This window comes from Perognathus longimembris, unplaced genomic scaffold (assembly GCF_023159225.1).
Source record: "Perognathus longimembris pacificus isolate PPM17 unplaced genomic scaffold, ASM2315922v1 HiC_scaffold_144, whole genome shotgun sequence".
NCBI classification, from domain to species: domain Eukaryota; kingdom Metazoa; phylum Chordata; class Mammalia; order Rodentia; family Heteromyidae; genus Perognathus; species Perognathus longimembris.
In genome coordinates this window covers 20861-45072 of record NW_025956441.1, presented here as the reverse complement: position 1 = coordinate 45072, position 24212 = coordinate 20861, and the positions used below count along the sequence as shown (strand labels likewise).

Genomic DNA, 24212 nt, shown 5'->3' with positions numbered 1-24212 from the left:
ATGACCTGATTTTAGGAATTATATTTGCAATGTTCACCAGATCAATCTACTAACCTTTTATGCCCTAAGAAGTTAGTCAATGTTCATGTTTTCATAGATTTGGGGAAGAATAACAGAATGTTGAAAATAGGAATATTGTTAGTATTTCACCTAGGGACACACTAGAAATACAAACATCAATGCAGGTGAACAAGGTGATGTTCAGAGTTAACTCCGTTTTGAAAATAAATCACAACCTGAACACTGTACGCTTTCTCCTGAAGAACCATAGTTAATATATTGCTTAATTTTACCCTTGTATAATCTTTTCATATACACACATCTCAGATGCAACTTCATGAGGAACTGTACAAATAAAACCCACAAATGACAAAGGAAAAAAAAGACAGTTAAATGTTTGCAGAAATGTACCATCATCACTACTCAGGAACATGAAGTAAGTGATGATGCACGTATTCAAAAATTGTACACAATTCACTATACAAATATAATACATCGGACAGCTATGTAGGAATATACAAGACTGAAAAACAGATCTAAGGCATTATGCTAGATTTTAGCATTTTGAGGTTCTTGCACATAGCTTTTACCTGTAGTAAGAAACTTAAAAGATTTTGTTTTAGTCTATAAAGAAACACCAGGGAGAAAATTCTAATTAAAATTGAAGCCACTACAGTAATTTTCTTTTGTTCAGAGAATGCTTTGCTCTTAGGCAGTATACTACCATACAAACACTAGAAAAATTTTAAATTCACACCAACAATTAATGGCTTAAGTTGCATTTCAAAATTGATTGTGTATCTTTGGGTTCTGCAAGTGGATCTGTGCCACCCAGTTCATGTGTTAAGCCTATATGAACTCCATTTTTAAACAGAGATTAAAAATTGCATTATATAAACTGCAAAAACATTGCTTTCAATTAGTACAGGCCATAAGAGATACACGTGTGTGTGGGTGGAGGGGGCTTTTTATCTTCCAGTCAGCCAAATTCATTGTAGTAAAACCGCCCACTTCACTGTTTAACCTTACTACACTACATGAACACTTAAATGGATTTTATAAACTAGTTAATGTGTGTATGCTTTCACGTTATGTTTTCACATTTAGTAATATTAAGTAAAACACTGATTATTTCTTCTATTAAACAAAAACCAAGTCTAACAAATTTCTTGTGTATAGCATGAGAAATACTGATAACCAAGGGAATTGATTTGGCTTTTGGTTCTACAGTGATCAATATGATCAGAGGATTACTTCACTGATTTTTTTTTCCTAATTAGATGTAAAACGAAAAATCCATTACTTGATCTGAACCATAGAGAATTTATATCCTCTTTCCCTTTCAAGACATATGATCATGAATTGTTCTAAACTGTATGTCAGGTTTGTCTGATAGGGGGTGGACTTTACAACACAGGGTCACTGGATAAATAATGAGGGGTATATGGATATTTTGGGGTGAATTACAGAGAAAAGGAGCTTAAGACTCAAAATTCAATGTAAGTGGTTTAAATTCCATTTTCTCTTTTGTGCTGAGTGAAGTTAAAAGTCACCCTAACTCACATATATTTCTAACAACATATAAACTAATCACGGTTCCTTGTGGACCAGGCGAGCCTCATGGCTTGGAGGAGGCCTGGATTTGGGGCCCACACCTGCTTGTCTTGCCGTCTCAGCTGGGCAACCCAACAGTTCAGTGAAGGAAAGTAGAGCCTTTTAAGGGACAAGTGAGCCAGGGATGTTCTTAGGCTACCTCCCAGTTCCAAGGTCCCTCTCAAAGTGAAAAAATTATCGAAATGCAAAGTTTTAGAATTTTTTTAAATATGGAACAACACTTTCTGACTGTCTACTTACCATTTCTCTCTGGGCTGTATCTCTTCCCATAGTGCCATAATTTGAAGATAGAGATATAAATACAAATAAGTGGGGTAGTTTGAACATATTTTTTACCCTGCCACAAATAAACAAATTTCAAGGAAAAAAAAAAACCTGTTTGTTCCTAAAAAGCCTGGCTAATGTGATAATATAAAATGCTCTGCTTTTTAGACATCAAAAAGATATCGTTGTGAAATTTAGGTAAGAAAGTATGTCTACTAGGGTTACAGAGACAATAGCTCAAAAAGGTCACCAGTTTCTTAGTATTATGGTTGTCTGAAACTGAGCTCTGTAAGAAAAGACTATCCCCTGCGGAGTGGCAAGAAAACAACCATAAAAGTGGCCTGCTTAGTCACATGGAGTCTTTCTAAGGTTCATTAAGAAAGAATATAAACATACAAAAATCAAGATTTTGTTCCTACAGCGGCTGCATATCATATAGATTAGATAAATGATTTATGAGCAGAATCACAAGGTTTAGAAAATAAAAAGTCTTAAATCTACAAATTAGGTCTAATCAAGGCATTGATATCCTTTACAAAACACCTTTAGGAGACATCGCTATGAAGGTATCTAATTTAATACTGAAGTACCTCATTTTTGAGTCAATTCCACAATATGTATACCTCACAAAAATTATACAATTAAAACACTTAAGTTCAGAACTTAAATTATTGCTTGTTTACATATAAATTGGATTTTGTGTACCTTACAAAACTTCGGCTTAGTCAGCACTGCTAAAAAGCAAAATAAAAAACACATGCCAGAGGTGGAATCTGTTGTGATATCTGCTGTCAATTTCAAAAAACAAGAAATTTCTCCCATTCTGGAGGCCAGAGCTGCTGGGAACAGAATAATCATGGTTCCAAAGCAGGTGTCCTTAGCTTGATTGGAACCAAGGCTTAATTTCGCTGCTCTCCTTGCCAGTAAATGCTTTTTCTGAAATTCAATAGTTAGCAACTTATGAGTAGCTAGCAAAACATTTACGGAAGTAAAGGGCTTACCTGGCTTCTGTAGCTTAGATGATGTTGAAAAATGGAAAGTAGGGGGCCGGGGAAGGCAGAGGGGAAGGGTCAGGATGAGGGAAAGGGAAAGCTGTCAGATCATTTCAAAGGGAACTCTAGTTTGCTTTGAACAATGAGAACAATGGAACAGATACTTGTTAATATCAGCAGCCTCTTGTAGGCTCCTTTTCATCTGTTCAGCAAGTGGAAACTGTGATGTGGTCTTTAGAGCTTTCTGCAAAGGTGCAACTGTGACTCTTGGTTTTTCTCTTATTGAGCACTCTGTACCTCCAGTGCTGTCCATGTGTCTGTTCTGCTGCCTTCCCAAATGCAGGCTTAAGAATCAGAGACCTTTCACTTTATTTGCAACAATTCTTTTCTTTTCCCCAGATGAAACTGTAATATTCTGAACTAGACTAATTTGATTAGCCAGGGAAAACAAAGCAAGAAACCAGTGTCTGGAACTGAACAGGAACAGAACAAGAGCATGGTTCTCCTTAAGTACATACAATAAATACATTCAATCTGACATGAGGATGAAGTTTGCTTGTCAACATTTACTTTGCAGGAGAGATCTAAGTTGCACTAAGGTGAATGCAGTGAACAGACTGAGCGACGGTCTGGACGCGACTTCGGGCTGTCAGGAGAAGAGGCGGCTTCTCCAATGGTGGCAGCCAGAGTATGCTCCATGCTGGTGCTGAGGCCCAGCTGTCCACTGATCAAGCTCTGGGAGAACTGGCCACAGGCCAGGTGGGTCAAAACAAAGAGACACAGCTCTCCAGACTGGTAAGTGTTTTGAGCAAGTGAGCCTGGTCAGCTGAAGAAAGAATCAACCAGCTACCTTCAGGGTCAGCAGTATTTCTGTAGGAAAACATACATAGAAAGTTGTAAACAGTGGGTTTTTGTTTGTTTGTTTTTTGGTATTAGGATATGAACTCGGCGTCTCACATTTGTGTGGCTGGAGCTCTACCACTTGAGGCATGCCTCTAATTCTAATATCTGAGTTTCTGATGAAAGCATCACAAAGCTCAGCACAGAAACATCTGAGGACCCGGTTGTTCTAAATAATGCTTGTTAGGGGTCTTTAGACCCCCGCGCTTCCCCGGCCCACGGGAGAGATGGGGAAGGCACGCCCCGACCAGACGAGCCAAGCAAGGAAAGGGTCAGGAGGCCGCCCGCACCCAGCCCTCCCTCACCTGAGGACAATCAGACGGCCTGGGAGTCAAGTCGGTGCAAGATCTCGTTTATCGGGGAAGTACATGCCACTAATATAAGGCACAGGAGCCAATCAGGTCTAAGATTGGCAGGAAGGGGAGGCATGAGCTGTCCATCAAGGGCGGAAGAGCCAGGGTGTCACAGCCCACAGAACCGCCTCCAGGTTATAACCAAAGACACTTGTAGCAGCTGCGCGTTGTTGTGAGGCGCCGCCATCTTAGCCACATGTGGCCCCAAGACTGAGAACAGGTGGGGCCAGCTAGTTGACTTCCAGGTGTGTCCCACAATGCTAGTCAGAAAGGCCTCGTCTGAGTTTACATGACTGACATAGGGAAGCAGAGGTGCTGTTCTCACAGAGGGATGAGGACAGTACAACAGATCCTGTGCAATCTCTTGCAGGACACAATCTGCAAAAGGACTACCAGTCTGTTGTATTGAGTCATGCTATCATACCAAGCATAGCCTTATCAAATTTCATTTTTTGCACAAATATGACTGAACACAGTTGCTAAATGCCCTTTTTTTTTTTTTGCAGCATATAACCCAGGAGAGCTGCTATTTCCTAATCTATCCCCAAATATATACAGATCTATTGCCTATAAAATGCCCCCTCTTGAGCCAGGCATGGTGGTGCATATTACAATCTCAGCTCTCAAGGCTGAGGCAAGAGGATCTGAGCTGAGGGAGGCTCTGTCTCTAAACCAAAACAACCAAAAAGCCATGTAACCTGTAATGTTAGCTCAGAGGATCACAGTTCAAGGCCAGCCTGGGCAAAAAGTTTGTGAGGCCTAGCTAACCAATATAAAACTTGATTGGTTGCATCCTCAAAAGGAGGTTGCTCACCAAGAAACCCCCCAATAAAACTAGAAGATATCCACCCTAAACAGAAGCACAAATCACAACTTAGAAATACACAAACAACTGAAAAAAGCAAGGCAACATGACATTTCCAAGAGTTGATGACTTCTCAATAACCAAATCCAAAGATAATAAAATTGTTGAAATGTGAAATCTAAGGAGAATATGGACTCCAAACATGCGTGATCAGAAAAGAACAACTCCATGTGTTATTATAACAAAATAATAAAGAATGCTCAAGACTGGTGCTGGTTATGTGCCAAGTTATGTTCAAAGACAAATTTAACAAGAGTCACAAAGGTAGAAATGATATAATTCAAACCCTGAAAAGAAATCCCCAAGAACAACAACAACAACAAAACTACTGCCAACCAAGATTACTATATTCAGAAAAGTTATTCTTTGTTTATTTTTGCCAGTCCTGGGCCTTAAACTCAAGGCCTGCACACTGTCCCCAAGCTTCTTTTGCTCAAGTCTAGGGCTCTACCACTTGAGCCACAGAGCCACTTCCAGCTTTTTCTGTGTATGTGGTTACTGAGGAATCGAACCCAGGGCTTCATGCATGCAAGGCAAGCACTCTACCACTAAGCCAGAATCCCAGCCCCAGAAGTTATTCTTTAAATTGAAGAAAAACCTTCCATGATAGGCATAATCAAAAGTAATTTATGACTAACTAAGCCAGCATAGTAGGGTTCCTTTTTGGCCACATCCTTGCCAGCATTTGTTGTTGTTAGTTTTCTTGATAATGGCCATTCTTACTAGGGTGAGGTGGAATCTCAATGTTGTTTTGACTTGCATTTCTTTTATGGCCAGAGATGTTGAGCATTTCTTCAAGATTTGGCAACAAGGTTTTTCACTGATATTATTTTTAATGTGCTATAAGAAATTATTTCTTTTTTCTTCCCCACAGTTTATCCCCTGTTGTCACTGTATTTGATATTTGTACCCTGGGTATTATATATACATTTATCTGAATTAGGGAAGGGAAGGGGAACATCAAAATGGTGAGACAAAGGATAAAAGGCGAACCAATGCAACATCAATACTCACAAGACATTATGTTGGAAATTAACTATACAACTCAGGAGAAGGATGGGGAGGAGGGAAGACAAATAGAAGAAAAATGATGGAGGAGGTAACAAGTTTGACAAGAAATGTACTCACTACTTTACATGGGTAACTGTACCCCCTCTGTATATCACCTTGACAATAAGATAAATTTTTAAAAAAAGTCTTAGGGAGGTGCTGTCTGCCTGGGCAGACCCTTAGATCTCAGCATCCAGAGTAGCTAGGACTACAGGCTTAAAAGTCTGAAATCTCTAATTAAAAGATGAATAGGTGAGTGGTTTTAAAGAAACAAGATCAAGCCAGAGACCAGTTGCTAATACTGTAATCTTAGATATTCAGGAGATTAAGATCCAATGGTCCAGAAGCCATCTTGGACAGATAAATCCAAGAGACTCTTATCTCCGGTTAGCCAGCAAAAAACTAGAAGTGAACGAGTGTCTTAAGGAATGGAGCTGCTTTGAGAGAAATAAGCTCAAGGACAGCACCCAGACCCTGAGTTCAAGCCCCAATATTACCACCAAAACATCATCAACACCACCAAATTTTAATTATTTGCTGCCCATAAGAAATTCACCTGACTCTATTCTTAGTCAATAAAATGTTCAATTCTCAGCCAGAGCAGTAAGGCAAGAATAATAATAGAGAAACAAAGTTTGTCCAAGTTATCCCTATTTGCAGAGATGGTCCTATACTTAAATGACTATAATCTCCACCTGAGATCTCAAATCTGATTAAGTATCTTTGGCAAAATAGCAGAATATACAACTAACATGTATGAGTTAGTAGCTTTTTAAGATACAAGTAGTGAACAGAGAAAGAAATCAGGAAAATAGTACCATTCATAATAGCTTTAAAAAAGTGCCTAGGATCTACCCAAAAGACCACAAACAAGAACACACTAAAGCCACCAGTAAAAAAAATAATGTTCAATGCAGCACAATTTGTCATAGGTAAAATATGGAACCAACCCAGATGTCCCTTAGTAGACAAATGGATCAGGAAAATGTGGTACATATACACAATGGAATTTTATGCCACTATCAGAATGACATTGCCCCATTCATGAGGAAATGGAAGGACTTGGAAAAAATTATACTAAGTGAAGTCTCCCTAATAATAATAATAATAATAATAATAATAATAATAATAATTAGCACAGGTTTAGGCTACTCACAGCAGAGGATCATAAGAGCCTAATAGCTATGCCCTTATGAATGCATAAGATAATGCTAAGTGAAATAAACTCCATGTTATGGAAACAACTGTTATATCACTGTTGTAATTACTTTCAACATGCCATGTGAAACTGTAGCTTCTATTGTTGATGATCCTCTTATATCCCCCTTCCTGTACCAGTACCATCACTGTATCTTATCTGAGTAGATTGGAAACTGTATATACTGGTATTAGAACTAGGAAAGTGAAAGGGAATATAAAAATCGAATGACAAAGGATAAAAAGACAAACGACCACAAAAGCAATACTTGTAAAACTGGTGTAAACCAACTGAACAACTCATGGGGGGAGAGGGAAAAGGGGGAGGGGAGAAGGGGGAATGAAGGAGGAGGTAACAAACAGTACAAGAAATGTACCCAAGGCCTAACGTATGAAACTGTAACCTCTCCGTACATCACTTTGACAATAAATAAGGAAAACAAAAGGGCCTAGGAATATACCTAACCAGGGAGTTAAGAGCTATCTAACTACAAGAATTATGAACATCAAAGAAAAAGTCATTAGAAGGTGGAAGAACTGCTCATATTCCGGTACGAATTCATAGTGTGAAAATGGCTATATTACAGGAAGCAACCTATAGATTCACTGCTATTTCCCATCAAAACTCCAATGGAATTCTTTAGAGAAATAGAACAAAAAAAGTTCCTAAAATTTATACGGAAACACAAAGAACTCTAAAAAGTCAAAGAAATTCGATCAAAAGGGCAGTGCTGAAGGTATTACAATATCTTATTTAAATTATACTACAGAGCTATAGGAACAAAAATAGCACAGTCGTAACAAAAACACACATATAGGCCAGTAAAATAGAACAGAGGACAAAGAAATAAATTCATGCAGCTAACACTATCCAATTCCCAACAAAGGTGCTGAAAATATACTGGAGAAAAGGTATTGAAAAATGTACTGGAAAAATTCCATAACCACATGTAGAAGAGTGGCCTTAGAGCCCTATCTCTCACACTGCACAAAAATCAATTAAAAATAGACCAAAGATCTTAATGTAGGATCTGAAATTTTGACTACTAGAAAACCAGCAGGAAATAATAGGGGGAAACACTTCAAGATATAGATTCCACAAGCTCAGGAAATGAGCAAGAATTGACAAATGACACACCAAATTAAAAAATCAACCCTGCCCCCAATAACCCAACCAATAAACAAGCAAATGAATTGGATAGTTCAGACTACTTCAAAAGAAGTAGTACAAGTGACCAGTAAAAAGACAAGTAAGGTGTGTGTGCGCTCCCGGCCGCCATGAGCTTCCTCAAAAGCTTCCCGCCGCCAGAGCCCCCAGCAGCAGCAGCCAGACACCGAGGCCATGCTGAACAGCAAGGGCCTGGGCACCGACACCCTCTACATCGCCAAGAGCTGCCTGTCTTGGTTAGATGGTTCTGGATTAGGATTCTCACTGGAATACCCCACCATTAGCTTACATGTGGTCTCCAGGGATCTAAATGGCTATCCTCAAGACACTTGTATGTTATGGTGAATGCCAAATGGGAAGAAGAATCATGAGAATCTCTTTCTGATGAATAAGATAGTGATGATGATGTGGAACCTATGACTGAATTTAGATTTGTGCCTAGTGCTAAATCAGCATTGGAGGAGCTGTTCACGACGATGTGTGAGTGCCAAGCCCTGCACCCTGACTGTGAGGATGAAGACTCGGATGCTGACTCGGATGCTTATGACGAAGAAGCGTATGATGTGGAGGCACACGAACAAGGACAGGGGGATATCCCTACATTTTATACCTATGAAGAAGGATTATCCCATTAGAAGGAATGCTCTCTTAGTCTGTGAGCAGTCAGTATAACATGGCTGGAGTCTGGACAGAAGATTCAATAAGAGATTATGAAGATGGCATGGAGGTGGATACCACACCAATAGTTGCTGGACAGTTTGAGGGTGCAGATGTTGATCACTGAAAGGGCTTTAATCTTCTTTAAGATTCTCCTTGGAACTGTAGGAGGGAACTCGGTACCTCTTCCACTGTGGAGTGGGGCTGGTGAAAAGCTTTCTTTCCTTCAAAATTCACTTGAACCAGTTCTTTCTCAAGACAATGATACTGAGGCAGGCAGCAGGTTGTCACCAGCAGAAGAAATTATGACCTTTATTAACAAAGGTGAATTAACTTAACCAAGGGGTTGCTTGTAGTTTATCACTTACCCAAAACTTTCTGTGTCTGGTCTTACCTGAGTAGGCCACTACTTCCTGCCTTTGCTGCCCTTCTCTGACCACTAGCGGGACGCTGGTGAAACCCACTGGAGCTTGGGGTGTGAGTAGTCAAGGGTGGGGTTTGCAAGAGAGTGTCTGAAGCTGAAATGCCTCTCTGGGACGTAAGGATTTACCCTTAAGAGACAAGGCCAAGACCACAGAGGAATTAGCCTCTGTTGTGTTCCACATGGACATGAGTCTTACTAATTCCAAGCCCAGATGAATGAATTCAGGCCTTGCTGGTATCTCTGGAAAACCCCAACTGAATCCCACCACTGACACAGTGGCTAGCTTCTGCCCTGTTTTACCATCTGCTCTGCTCTGGCCTCTTAGGTTATAGCCTTGAATTTCCACTCTCTTAGGTTCTATAACAGATCAAATGAACTGCGATGATGTCCTCAAAGACCTTCCCATGGTAATTGTTTTGTCTTTGTAATAGTTCAACAAATAAATCTAGGTCTTCTATATTAAAAAAAAAAGACAAATAAATGTTCCATATCTTAGCCATTAGGGAAACACAAATAAAAAAGATATTGAGATTCCCTCTCACCTCAGGCAGAATGGCCATCAACCCCTCCCCTGCAAACAACAAATGGTGGCAAGGATATGAAGAAAAGAAACCCTTATATACTGTTTCTGGGAATAAAAACTAGTGCAATCACAACGGAAATCAGCACAGAATTTCCTCAAAAACTAAAAACAGAAATATCACACACTGGTATATAAAAAATCGAAATATGAAAGGTGAATGTACAACTGTGTTTACTGCAATACTACTGACAATACCCAAGTTACAGAATTAACCTATGCGCCTATCAACAGATAAGAAAATGTGGAGTCTATATACAATGGGGTTTTATTCCAAGAATTATAAGATCATCATCACTGTAGAAAAATGGATAGAACGGAAAACTGCAGAACAGGTATAACTCAGGAAGATGAATGTTTTCTCTCATATTGGAATCTAGATTTAAATATGTATATACATTTTACATACAGACACACACAACTATTTGGGGGAAAAGAAAAGGACTAGTGACAAAGGGGCAATATCAGGGAGTAGAGGGGTGAAATCTCATCAATGTACATGGTATACATGAAGGAAAATGTCACAATGAAACTTATTGTTTGGTAAACTATGTTAATAAAAAATTAAGAACCACATGAAGCCGCATGGAGAAAATTATATTAAAATATGGATCAAATTTACATTGACTTTCTAAGTGTGACTGCTAGTATTATTAATAAGACCATCTAAGAGACACTTTTTTTTTTTTTTTTTTGGCCAGTCCTGGGCCTTGGACTCAGGGCCTGAGCACTGTCCCTGGCTTCTTCCCGCTCAAGGCTAGCACTCTGCCACTTGAGCCACAGCGCCGCTTCTGGCCGTTTTCTGTATATGTGGTGCTGGGGAATCGAACCTAGGGCCTCGTGTATCCGAGGCAGGCACTCTTGCCACTAGGCTATATCCCCAGCCCAGAGACACTTTTTTTGAGGCAATTCAATATCAACTTTATGTTTCTCCATTGGATAAGTTTATTTATTTAAATATATATATATTTTGGCACCAGTCTTGTGGCTTGAACTCAGGGCTTGGATACTTCCATGAGCTTCTGCAAGGCTAGTGTCCTACCAATTAACCCACAGCTCTACTTCTAGCCTTTTTAGGGTAATTAGCTGGAGATAAAGAATCTCATGGATGGGGCTGGGAATGTGGCTTAGTGGTCGAGTGCTTGCCTAGCATATGAAGCCCTGGGTTTGATTCCTCAGCACTACATAAACAGAAAAAGCCAGAAGTGGCTCTGTGGCTCAAGTGGTAGAGTGCTAGCCTTGAGCAAAAGAAGCCAGGGACAGTGCTTAGGCCCCGAGTCCCAAACCCCAGGACTGGCAAAAAAAAAAAAAAAAAAAAAAAAAAAAAAAAAAAAAAGAATCGCATGGACTTTTCTGCCTGACCGGTCTTCAAACTGCAAATCTCCAGATTTCAGCCTCTGGAATAGCTAGAATTACAAGTGTGTGCCACAGGTGTCTGGCTTAAAAAAAATTAACACATTAGTTGTATAAGGAGGACTTCATTATTTCATTGTGACATTTCCACTCATTTAAACAATGTATCATTATTAACTACCCCATCTATCTGTCATTTTCTCAATTCTCTACTATTTTCATGCACGGAAACAAACTACATCGATCATATTCATCCCCATTCACATTCTTCCTTTAGCCTTCCCTCCTCTCTCTGCTGGTGCCTCTACCCTGTCCAGGTTTGTTTTACTTTGGATAGAGTTCTAAGAGTGTTCTCTACTGCTGAGGGTTTGATCGCTTCTCTAAAGTGGACTGTGTAGGCCCAGTTACTTGTGTGCTGAGCTGCTTGAACATCTGTGCCAGGCACACGCTTCAGGCAGGTACTAGTTACTCATTCTCCTACAATTCGGACACATGCTTTGACCATGGAAATATAACTCTTCTTGAAATGTTTCAAGTGTAATAAGCAAATGATATAAGCAAGACACAAGATTGCTGGTGAAACACAATGAAACAAAAACACTAAGAATTAAGAGGGAGCAAATAAATTTGCTTAATTCTTTATCTTCCTAAACATTTACTATCATTCAGAAAAGGAAATACTAACTAAAATTTTGTCCTAAATGACTAATTCTTGCTATTTTATCATTTGGTTATACAATCATTTCAGTGCAAAACTAAGTTTATACACTACCATAGGCTCAATTAAAATATTCATACCAGAGCATTGTATGCTAAATGAAATCAGAAGCAATTTTCTAATTGCCTCTACCTTACTAGTTGATAACATACCTATGCCAATTTCAGCCTATAAAATACTCATTTTTGGAGTTGGAGATTTGGCTCAGTGGAAGAGTACTTGCCTGGCAAGTGCAAGGCCCCGAGTTCAGTCCTCAGCTATGGAAAAAAAAAATCCAAACAAAAACCCCAACAAAACCCCCCTTATTTTCATGTCTCTGTTCACCTGCTCATCGGCAGTTGCTTACCCATGATGCATCTCCTTCCTGCTTAATCATATCCATTCCAGGCAGCTGGTTTGGGAAAAGGCTGCCTCCCCTCAGAGCAGGATCATTAACCTGAGGGCAAAAAGACAGGACAGTAGGGCATCCAAAGTATACATAAAAAAAGCTGACCACTAGGGCTGGGAGTATGGCCTAGTGGTAAAGTGCTTGCCTTGCATACATGAAGCTGTGGGTTTGATGCCTCAGAACCACATATACAGAAAAGGCCAGAAGTGGCACTGTGGCTCAAGTGTTAGAGTGTTAGCCTTGAGCAAAAAGAAGCCAGGGACAGTGCTCAGGCCCTGAGTCCAAGCCCTAAAGGGATTGGCAAAAAAAAAAAAAAAAGCTGACCACTGACCTTCCTCCTCTTTTTTTTTTTTTTGTTGTTGTTTTTTTTGCCAGTCCCTGAGCTTGGGACTCAGTCAGAGCAATGTCCTTGGCTTCTTTTTGCTCAAGGCTAGCACTCCACCTCTTGAGCCACAGCGCTACTTCTGGCCTTTTCTATATATGTGGTGCTGAGGAACTGAACCTGGAGCTTCATGTATATGAGGCAAGCACTCTACCACTAGGCCATATTCCCAGCCTTCCTCTTTGTTTTATACCTCTTTGAGGTATAATACTGAGGAAAAGAGACCACACAAAAATGGCTTTACCCTATTCTCCCATGTATGTATTTTGGGGAGAGTATAGAGAACATGAAAATAAATATACTAGCTGCCTTCAAAAGTATTTTATTTGCATCTGTACAGAAAACAAATTCAGAGATAACGTAAACATATTCATGGTATAACCTGATAACTTTTTGGCTGATTCAAATTAGACCAATGACTTACAACAGACATACAGTTATTACTATAAGCACACAGTCTTATAGTAAAGAGCTTTAATTTTCCCATAAAACCTTGCAAAATAATCATTTTATAGAACAAGAAAAAACACTGTAGCAGTTAGAAACTTTTCACAAAACTAGGGTTTACTAATATTAGAATTACATAACTACTCAAATCTCAATTGTCCATTCTCAAAATCACATTCTAAACTGAAATTCATGGGGATGCCAAAAACTTACTGGTGTCATTTAAACTTCTCGTGTCTCAGTTTCTCCCAAGTAAGAAACAAGATTCAGGATCCTTACCACCATTTTTACTTTGAAGAAACTACTGAGGTTGAGCAGTCACCTATCAGTATTTTTGAGTCCTTCCAAGAATCTTCTGTAATACCATGTTAAAATTACTAATCTATATAGCTTTACCTCTGAGCCAGCCAGTGTTTAAATTGTAGCCTGTTAACTTACTATCTCTTTGTTACCTAGTGAAGCTGGTGCATGCTTAGGGACAGAATTATTTCTATTAGTAAAAAGAACTTTTTATCTTTGGGTAGAGATTGTCCAGGAACCTTGTACATGCCAGGAAAGTATCGTACCATTGTATTGTATCCCTTGACCTCAAAAGGAATAGTTTTTGGATGATTAGTGTCATTCTCATTTTAAGCCACTAGTCGGAAGCAGATAGTTTTGCTTTTTTTTAAAATCTGGTTTTACATTTAAAAATGAAAAAGAAAAATGTCAGTTCTTAATCTATACCCCCCCAAATCCATAGAAATATAAATTCCTCAGTTTTAGAGATTCATTTAATATAGTTAAATTCCTTAAATAAAAGAAAAATGTATATGATGTAAAAGAAACATCAAAAAATTGTCTGACAGGGATTCTGCCATACTTATCTCACTGTTAGTAACTATTTCTGCCAGGTGCTTGTGGGTCATGCCTATAATCCTGGCTACTCAGGAGGCTGAGATCTGAGGATCATGGTTCAAAGCCAGCTCAGGTAGGAAAGTCTGTGAGACTCACATCTCCAATTAACTACCAGAAAACCAGAAGTGGTGCTGTGGCTCAAGTGGCAGAGCACTAGCCTTGAGCAAAAGAGCTCAGGGATAGCACCCCGGCCCAGAGTTCAAGCCCCATGACTGACAAAAAAATAAAATAAAGTATTTCTATTAACCTCATTAAACAAAGGTAAAAATATGGTGAAAAAACCTTCAAAGCATAAGTGGGAGTTGAGGGCAGACACTAGGAATGTGTGAAAATACAGCTAATGCAGAAACAGATAGCTATGGTTAGTAGACACCTAGCTACTTCTCCCTGGTGCTCACCTGCTCGGGACCCATGGAGGACAGCCCTGACGTAGGCACGGAGGTCACTGAGGTCATGCTGATCTGTCCTGTCATCTGGTTCATGTTGCTCATGCCACCTGTGTTGGTCGCCATGGAGACATTGATGTTCATATTGTTATTGTACATGCTGGTGTTTGCTTGCTGCCCGAAGTGTGGTGGGGACTGTTGTGAAAACATGCTAGAACAGAGCAGAAAGATGAAATAAAATGTTAGCAGCTGGCAGCAAACAGAGGCAGCCATCTCTGAGCACTTATTTCTCAGGGATGTATCTACAGTGAGTTAAATGAACTGGGGGGGAGGGCATTTAGGGGGCATGCAACAGATGGTGGGGGTGGTGAGGTCTATAACAGGAGAGGTAGTGCTCCAGAAGGCTGCAAGGGAGTCAAACTATCTAGCTCCTACATCACTAGATAGTCCATGTATATTACCCACTGTCCTGGTAGCATCAGAGGGACCTTGTGCTTGTCTTATCATGGTCCTGATAAGGGATGTCTAGGCCACTTGCCTTCTACAGCAGTTCTATGATAAATGGGTGTGGGAGCATCTGTTTAGATTGCAACTTTTACTCCTAAAGGAGAAGTGCTTTGCTAAAGCAGTTTTTGTAACTCTCTGGTACTTTCTTCTCAGAAGAGTAAACTGACTTATATAGCAGTTCATTTGGTATTACCCTTCTTGAGCAGGTATATTTTTTAAAAATGCAGATAAAACGAGAGGGTAATCTATAGAAGGTTTCCTTATCCTTTGTATCTGAAGGACATAACGAGACGTGTTACCTGTTTCCACTCATGTTCCCTTGTGCCCATCCATTCATGTCTGAGGGGGCCTGATAGGCGGGGTTGGCCTGAGACTGCTGCATCATGGGGCTCTGGGTATGTGCCATTCTGGGTGACATTAGAGGACTCTGGGGAGTCGTGGCCCCAGTGAAGCCAGGGTCAGGTTGCTGACTTATTCCTTAAAAAAACACAACAGAAACCCAGAGATCATTAGTTTCATTGTGGAGACTAGTGGGGGGAAAAAGAGAGCATTCCAAATTACACAAAGAAACTTTCAAATACATAATCATATGCTGATTAATTATGTACATTTTTTTTTTTTTTTTTTTTTTTTTTTTTTTTTTTGGCCAGTCCTGGGCCTTGGACTCAGGGCCTGAGCACTGTCCCTGGCTTCTTCCCGCTCAAGGCTAGCACTCTGCCACTTGAGCCACAGCGCCGCTTCTGGCCATTTTCTGTATATGTGGTGCTGGGGAATCGAACCTAGGGCCTCGTGTATCCGAGGCAGGCACTCTTGCCACTAGGCTATATCCCCAGCCCCTAATTATGTACATTTTGAAAATGATCTTGAGCTCTGATCAAAATGCACAAAGAAAAAAAGGTCTCCCTACTTTGTGAAAACATTTTCGTACTCCATACCTCCACAGTTTGAGGGTCCTGTAGAGTCATGGCCAGAGTTACAGAAAGAAAATAGTATTCCTTCCTTAAACCCAATAATCAGTCCTTAAGTTACTTCAACTGTATTGATTAGATCGAGTTAAATTAATATTCCACTATACATCAATAGTGAACATATGGGACTTGGGATATGATTCAAGCACAGAGTGCCTGTGGAGCTGAGTTCAAACCCTAGGATGGCCAAAAAATAAAATCAACACACAAATAGTTTTTAATTTAAATTAAGTCATTTCATGATATGATGGAAGCATTAAAAAAAAGTAATTGTACCCATGTTTGGCTTGTTTCAACTCTATGGCACTGTTAGCACTACCCAAGGTTAGCAATAAAGGGTAAAAAAAGTACAGTATGTTTCTTGTTCATTCTCAAAGAAAATGGAATTTATATTAAATGGAAAGGAAGGACTTTCAGCAGAATTTACTGTCATCAAAAATAGGCTGTATGCTGGGGGCTCACACCTACAATTCTAGCTACTCAGGAAGCTGAGATCTGAGGACCAAGGTACAGACTCAGCTGAGGCAGAAAAGTTCTCAAGACTCCTATCCTCAATTAGCCAGCAAAAATCTAGAACTGGAGGCATGGCTCAAGTAGCAGAGTCCTGCGCCATGTGCTTGAGGCCCTCCATAAGCTCCAGTTACTCGCACCAAAAAAAAAAAAAAAAAAAAATCCCAAAAGAAAATTGGGAAGGCAGGCAACATCTTCTGAGTATTTCAGAGATGTACATTAAGTTCATTTTTGTTTAAGATTTGTAAAACTCACATGTGTAATTAATACTTAAATTCTTTATAGAAGATTAAGGCCCATACACTACTATTATATGCTATACATTACCTTTGTTTCTTTAAAGAATTAGGAGACTAGAATTTAGGCAACATAAAGTCATTACTGGCTATATATAGATATAGATAATTCCAACAATGGTTAGGGAAAGACATTTTGAATACTAATATTAATGTAAGCATTTACATCTATCAAAATTCAATTATTAAGTGAACGCCACATGTATACAAATCTTAATGTTCATTCATGACATTATATTTCTTAAGACTGACACTAAAGAACAAATCAATATGAAGAAAACTAAGAGGTCTCTCATTATGGATTCCATATAGTATTTCTCAAGAATTATCTCTTGATAATATAATCCTTAAAATCTAATTTTCAAAAGCTTTAGATTAGCTATTATATGTAAGTTTATTATGTTGTTCAACATTTTGTATTTTATCTATTGATTTGTTTGAGTCAGTCTCAGAGGCATTCAAATATAAATGGAAATATAGGTACACTGTGTTCACAGGCATTGACAAGAACAGATACACTCATATACATTCACACGCCTGACAGACAGACACATACACCCTACACATACACACTTACTTCGGTCATTCTTAAAGTAAGACCTGCACTCAGAGAAAAGGAGGTACCTGAGCTGAGAGCCTGGAAGGTACTGTGCTGGACTTGGGGACTCCTGCCAGGCCCCAACTGTCCTCCCAGGTTTCCTATCATTCCCTGGTTAGCCAGATTCATCTGGGAGCCATGCAAAGAGCTGTGAGAGAGGAGCTGTGACCCATGACTGGGGGACACTGGGGAGAAAGGACTGGTGAAAGGTGGTGGGGATGTGAATCCAGTACCGTAGTTTGGAGGAAATGGAAACTGCTGGGCATTTGCCTGGGGAAGCCGGGGATTGCTCATGGTTGCTGGTAGACCACTAGGAGCCACCATGTTTGGTGTCATATTCAACCCTTGTCCTCTCATCATCAAAGTTCGTTGCTGAACCTGCTGTTGCTGATGCATTTGTCTCTGTCGAAGATGCTGGTTCAGGATTTCCCTCTGTCTCTGAGCCAGCATCTGTGCATTAATAGGTGCCTAAATCAAGGTTAATACACAGAGAAAAACAATGGAGTAGACACAGATTAAAAAAGAAACAAATGACACTGTCTCATCTATAATTACTTAGAAAATAAAATTCCATAGGAAGGAGAGACTGTAGAATTGAAAAACTGCTGATTAAGTACATGAGCTAATTTCTATATATACAATGATTCTGAAGTCCTGATAATATCCATTTACTCATATTGTGAGGGCACAGGTAACTAAAGGATTTCAAAAGAACCAACCTTCCTTCCTTCCTTCCTTCTTTCCCTTCCTCCCTCCCTTCCTCCCTCTTTCCCACTCTCTCTTTTTGCCAGTCTTTGGGCTTAAACTGAGCGCCTCAGAACCGTCCCTGAGCTTCTTTTGCTCAAGGCCAGCACTCTACCTCACTTAAGCAACAGAGCCATTTCCGGCCTTTTTGGTTTATGTGTTACTGAGGAATCAAACCCAGGTCTTTGTGCATGCAAGGCAAGCGCTCTACCACTAAGCCCCACAGTATTTTTTACAGGAAGATTTTGGTTTTTTTTGGGGGGGGGACAAGGTCTTGTTATGTAGCCTAGTCTCAAAAGTTGCAAAACTCCTGTCTCCCAACGCTTAGGTGCTGTGATTATAGAGTATGCCATCATGCCCATCAGAAGACTGGTAGTTTAGAGTCTTGTTAAAGTCTTTGTGCCAAAAGGTGAAATGATACTCTCGGAAAGGCTTTAGGGGGTATAAAGAACAGAAGCACAAGAAGACAGACAGGATAAGAGTAAGAAAGAAGGAGAGGAGGCACACATGAATGGATGAATGGAAAGTACTAGTAAGAGGGATGTACCTGTTTATGTGTCCTAGGAGGACATAGTTAAACCTTTGTCATTTGTGACTTTTATAAGGATACTTGCTCAATAAAATTCAATTGTAACCCTGAAATCAGAGCTTATGGCTCCATTATAGTCATGCATGGGCCCAAGAACATTGGCAAAGAATTTCAGATGCCCAATGTGTACATTGCCCGATAAGGTTGAATGAGGCAATGCCTTTCTATTGGTGATTTTACCGTTTAAGTGGTCACTAAGCACAATAGGGCAATGTGGCCATAGTTTTGCAGGATCCAAAGCCTGTGCTCCTCCCAGAGCAATGGCTTAGCACTCTCTCACTTAGTGCTGGCAGCAACCTTATGTATTCATATTACATAAAGTTACTTGAATGCTAAGAATCTACTGTACCCGGCAATAAAAATAGCTATACCTAGAAGAAATTAAAAAAGTTGACAGTATCAACACATACAGTGTAGAACCAGTATGTTGATGTGGTTTGTATGGCCATTCTAGCCCCTAACCTGACTCATATGAGTGAGGAAGAAATGACAACAGAAGCCAACTGGACATAGTGAAGCAGATGGCTGGATTGCTCTCTTACCTGTGTTGGTACCCCAGGCCTCAGAGTTAAGTTCACATTTGAAACATTGCTGATTTGATTCATAAGTGGCTGGCGATTCTAAACACAAGACGCATAGGAATCAATATCTTTTTTAAACAGAAAATATTTTACTTTACATCCACTTTTTCCAGTAACTTCCCTGGCCGACCCAGTACCAGCATACTGTTGTATATACCACTAATCTTCCTGGGTTCCCACCACCACCCCAACACTGAAGATCTCACAGAACAAACCTGCTGTGCTTGGAGGCGGTGCTGAAGCTGTAGTCTCAGTTGATTTGGCTGGTTCTGCACTAGGCCTGTGGGCCTGAGGCCTGGTCTGGGCTGCATCCGGAGTGCAGCGTAACTAGGCCTCTGTCCCATGGTGTGGAAATTTGCATCTTGCATGGGAGTATAGCTGCTCTGCGCCATCTGGGCCTGAGATGCATACTGCTGTGGGAAAACAGGGGCCTTCTGCTCCAGCATGAGGTTGGACTCCTGACTTGAGAACTGTTCTGGATCTACTGCTTGGCTCTGAGGAGAAAGCCCCAAATGAGAAATAAATAGTAAGTAAATGAACAATGTGGGCAGGGCTGGGGGCTGGGGAGCAGACTTGGGGAAAGCAAAGAAAGGGGTGACACTGTCCAATAAAGAAATGTATTTATTACTTGACTTATGAAATGGCAACCTTCTGTATAATACCTTATCAATAATAAGAAAATCATATATGAAAAATAAACAAGGGGGAGGGCTTGGAATATGGCTTAGTGGTAGGGTGCTTGCCTTGCATACATGAAGCCCTGGGTTAGATTCCTGAGCATCACATATATAGAAAAAGCCAGAAGTGGCGCTATGGCTCAAGCCTTGAGCCAGGGACAGTGCTCAGGTCCTGAGTCCAAACCCCAGGACTGGCAAAAGAAACAAAAACAAAAACAGAAAAATAAGGCCACTAAAACCAGCACAGTAAGTACAAGGGTGTCTTCTCTTGCTCATATATATATTTTAATTAAATTTTATTGACAAGGTAATGTGCAGAGAGGTACAGTTACATAATAAGGTAGTCAGTACATTTCTTGCCATATTTGTTACACCCTCCCTTATTTTTCTTTCTCTTCCTTAGTTCAGGTAAGCATATATACAATACCCAGTGTACCAAATTCATATACAGTAACTATGTGGGGTACGCCAAAGGAAATTCACCATTAAACGTAATGACAACAATAGAATCCTCCTCTGTTCTCTCAGAGTTCTTTTTGCTTATCCTCATCTTATATAATCATGTGTACATAGTTGTTGAGCTACTGTGATCCTCTGATAGGTCTATCCTAGACCTTTTCATGTTTGTTTAGTAGTTGTTTGGTTTTGGATACATAATGTAAAGTCACTGACCCAAACATGTGGAAATACCATTTGAAAAGAAGTTTGTTATTTTGTAGACCTGGTCTCTACTGTCCTTCCCTCTGCCCCCAACAGTCATATATCAAGGAGACAATGAGCCTTTGTTCTCTGTGTTCTAGGCTTGTCTCGCTCAACATTATTTGTTCAAGCTCTGACCATTTCCCTGCGAATACCAATGTTTTATCACTTCTAATTGCTATGTAGTATTCCATTGTGTACAGGCACTACATTCTTTAGATGTATTCATCTATAGTGGGGCATCTGGGTTGCTTCCATATTTTGGCTATTGTGAATTGTGCATCTTGCTCATATATTTGAAGCTACTTACCTGTACTTATTACTACATAAAAATATCATTAGCTGGACTGGACTCCACATTTCTGTCTATATGATAGTATTTATTTGAAGCTATTTACCTGTATTATGTATTTACATAAAAGTATCATTGGCTTTACTCCACATTTTCTTCTGTGTTATAGTATTTGTTTGGAAGGTCCATTTATACAAAGAAAGGAGCAGGGGAAAGAAGAGCCTGACTATCAGTAGTACTACTCCTAAGTGAAGGGGAGAAATGGGTCATAACTACAGGATGCTTCTACTCAGCCCAGTCACAGACAAAGCTAGTCACAGACATCAGGTTCAGATAACATCTAAAAGTGGTAAGTGTGTGTGTGTGTGTCAGTGTGTATGTTTGTGTGCTCCTCTTGGGGCTTGAACTTATTAGGACCTAGGCACTGTCCCTGAGCTTTTTTGCTCAAATAAGCTAGTGCTCTATCCTTGAAGCCATAGCGCTACTTCTGTCTTTTTGGTGGCTAAGTGGTGATAAGAGTCACAGACTTTCTTGCCAGAACTGGCTTTGAATGGCAATCCTTAGATCTCAGCCTCCTCAGTAGCTAGGATTATAGGCATGAGTCACCAGTGCTCAACTACTCCCAAGAACATTTTAAAATTTTCCTTAGACAAACAAGGATAAGTGTGCAGAATATTAAATCTAACAGATACTAAAGTCAAAGCCAATTAGCCATACAGGAAGCAGTTAACCTCCATTTTCCTTTTTTAATTTACTTCAAGTTACCCATGTAACCTTTGGTCAGACCTTTCCATTATGCTGTTTTCAGTATGAATTGGCAAGTCTGAACTCCCACTTAGTCTGTTAAAGGGTGGGAATTATGACAAGACTATTTTTAATGATCCAAAGGAGTCTATAAAACCTTCCTCACAGACACAGTGACATGCCAGACATCTAAGATGTATACTGGACCTTGTATAGTACTTTATAGCAAAATAAATAAAGATGACTCATGCTGAGTCAAGAGGAGGAAGTAGCAAGAGCGGGATGGGTTTTCCAGGTCACTCAACCTGCAGCCAACCAGGAAGTGCTGTTTCACATAACATGGGTATGTGTGGCAAGCTTCAGACAGCACTGTGCATGTTCTGAGACTGTAAGTTATTTATGCCATTGCTACCAAGTTCTCTCAAAGCAGAGGAATGGCTTTTAAAAGTAACAAACTAATTACCAGGAGAAGGAAAGGAAAATAAGCTAAGACTGGGTAACTTTTTAAGTCCCCAATTTGTTTAAATATCCCCGTTATTATGGACCCCATTTACATAAAGATCAAAATGATTAGTAAGGGGCTGGTACTATGGCCTAGTGGTAAAGTGCTCATCTCATCTACATGAAGCCCTGGGTTCGATTCCTCATCACCAAATATAGAGAAAAAGCCGGAAGTGGTGCTATGGGTCAAATGGTAGAGTGCTAGCCTTGAGCAAAAAGAAGCCAGGAACAGCGCTCAGGCCCTGAGTCCAAGCCCCAGGAAAAAACAAACTAGCAAAAAACAAAACAAAACAGAAAATGATAAGTTGCAGTTACGTCTAACTTCTGCTAAACTATCTGTAAAGGATTTCTTTACCACCAACAGCTGCCTATACCTGCCTACTCGTGACAGTAACTGGAATGCCAACGCTCATTCCAGCTTCCCTTGTAGGTGAAGGGCCTAGGTCATGGGGCCGCTAGGACCCTGGTATTTCCAGTTCTCTGCTCACTGTAGGTCCCTCCCTGCTGGCAAGAGTGAATGTGAGGTGAGCTGTGCTTGAGTTTCTGCCCTTCTGCCCAATAACCCAAATCCTAGGGAAAGTTTATTCTCATTTTTTTCCTTCCTGGAGAAAAGTTTATTTTAGAGTAAAAGGATAGAGGGGAGATTGAATAAACAGGGTCAGCCTGTTGGGAGACAAAAAGTATACTGTAAAACCAACTAGAGGATTCATGCAAAGAAAGGAAAGGGTAGCCTTTGTGGCTGCCGGAGCGTATGGACACCTTGCTGATCTTGGTGCCTACCTGGCTGACCAGTTCTGGTATTCCCAGAGCTCTATCGATCTCCTCAAGGCCATCGAAGTTCCTCAAGGCCAGGTAAAGCTGGTCCAGGAGGGCTCCCTCATCACTTGGCGACTCAGCTGCAGGATGCGGACACAACAAATCATCTGGAGAGCTGCCAAATGGCTGCCTACAAGGAGACAAACTTCATCTTGAGTTGATGGATAAGCTAGTCAGCTTCCAGGGTCTCTGTAACAAACAGCCACACCAGGCCATGGAGAACAAAATGCCAATCTAAAATAAAAAATACATCTAAATATCCACTTTATTCAGTGCCTCTGATAGGCCAGACACAAATGTAGGCACTAGAGGCATGATTGTTTTTTCCGCCAACCCGAGTTTACATCCAGCATCTGCTGGAGATTCTGAAGGAAACTCCGAAAAGCTGGGGTGCAAGTATGGGTCAGTGTGAGTCCTGGTACAATAATCTGCTTACCCACTTAAGTGAACATCTATTTAATGAACAATGAAGGAGCACGCTGACTGACTTCACAGGATTTTTCTACAGGAGGCTATGATGTCCATCTGGAAAGAACAGACTTTCTCTGGCATGAAGGCTACACTTATTTTCTTGAACTTAGCTGTAGCTAGATGAAATCTGAAAAGACTAAGGAAATTTCCTAGTCATGCATACACAGAACTTACAAATATTTATCAAAGACCCTCAAGGTTGATCACAAAGACACATATGAGAAGTGCGCTTATAAGATAATAAGCCATAAAATCATAACACCACTACCAGTGGCTCAGGCCTGTAATCCTAGATATTTCAGAGGCTGAGATTTATGGACTGTGGTTTGAAGCCAGCCTGGGCAGGAAAGTCTGTGAAATGCTCATCTCTAACCATACAAAAAGCCAGAAGTGGAGCTCTGTCTCAAGTGGCAGAGCACTAGCCGTGAGCAAAAAAGCTCAGGATAGCACCTAGGCCTTGAGTTAAAGCCCCAGGATTGGCACACAAAACAAACCCCTCTTAGCTGAGCAAGGTAGTGTACACTTGTAATTCCAGTGTTCAGGAGGTAAGGGCAGGGGGATCACATGTTTCAAGCTAGTCTGGG

At 40.3% G+C, this 24212-nt stretch overlaps 1 protein-coding gene and 1 pseudogene across 1 annotated transcript in view; one reads left to right on the top strand and one right to left on the bottom strand.

The window, feature by feature from the left end:
• Window positions 1-1819: 1819 nt before the first annotated feature.
• The window catches only part of LOC125344526 (nuclear receptor coactivator 2-like), a gene marked incomplete at its 5' end in the record, with an annotated part of 43247 nt that continues 20854 nt past the window's right edge, over window positions 1820-24212 (bottom strand). Inside the window, 8 exons of the mRNA XM_048337033.1 lie at window positions 1820-3740; window positions 12482-12571; window positions 14648-14846; window positions 15442-15619; window positions 17748-17982; window positions 19390-19467; window positions 19644-19922; window positions 23122-23287. Of these exons, the coding sequence (XP_048192990.1) occupies window positions 3729-3740; window positions 12482-12571; window positions 14648-14846; window positions 15442-15619; window positions 17748-17982; window positions 19390-19467; window positions 19644-19922; window positions 23122-23287 (1237 nt within the window). The remainder of the gene's footprint in view (window positions 3741-12481; window positions 12572-14647; window positions 14847-15441; window positions 15620-17747; window positions 17983-19389; window positions 19468-19643; window positions 19923-23121; window positions 23288-24212) is intronic.
• LOC125344525 lies at window positions 8508-9459 on the top strand (annotated as a pseudogene).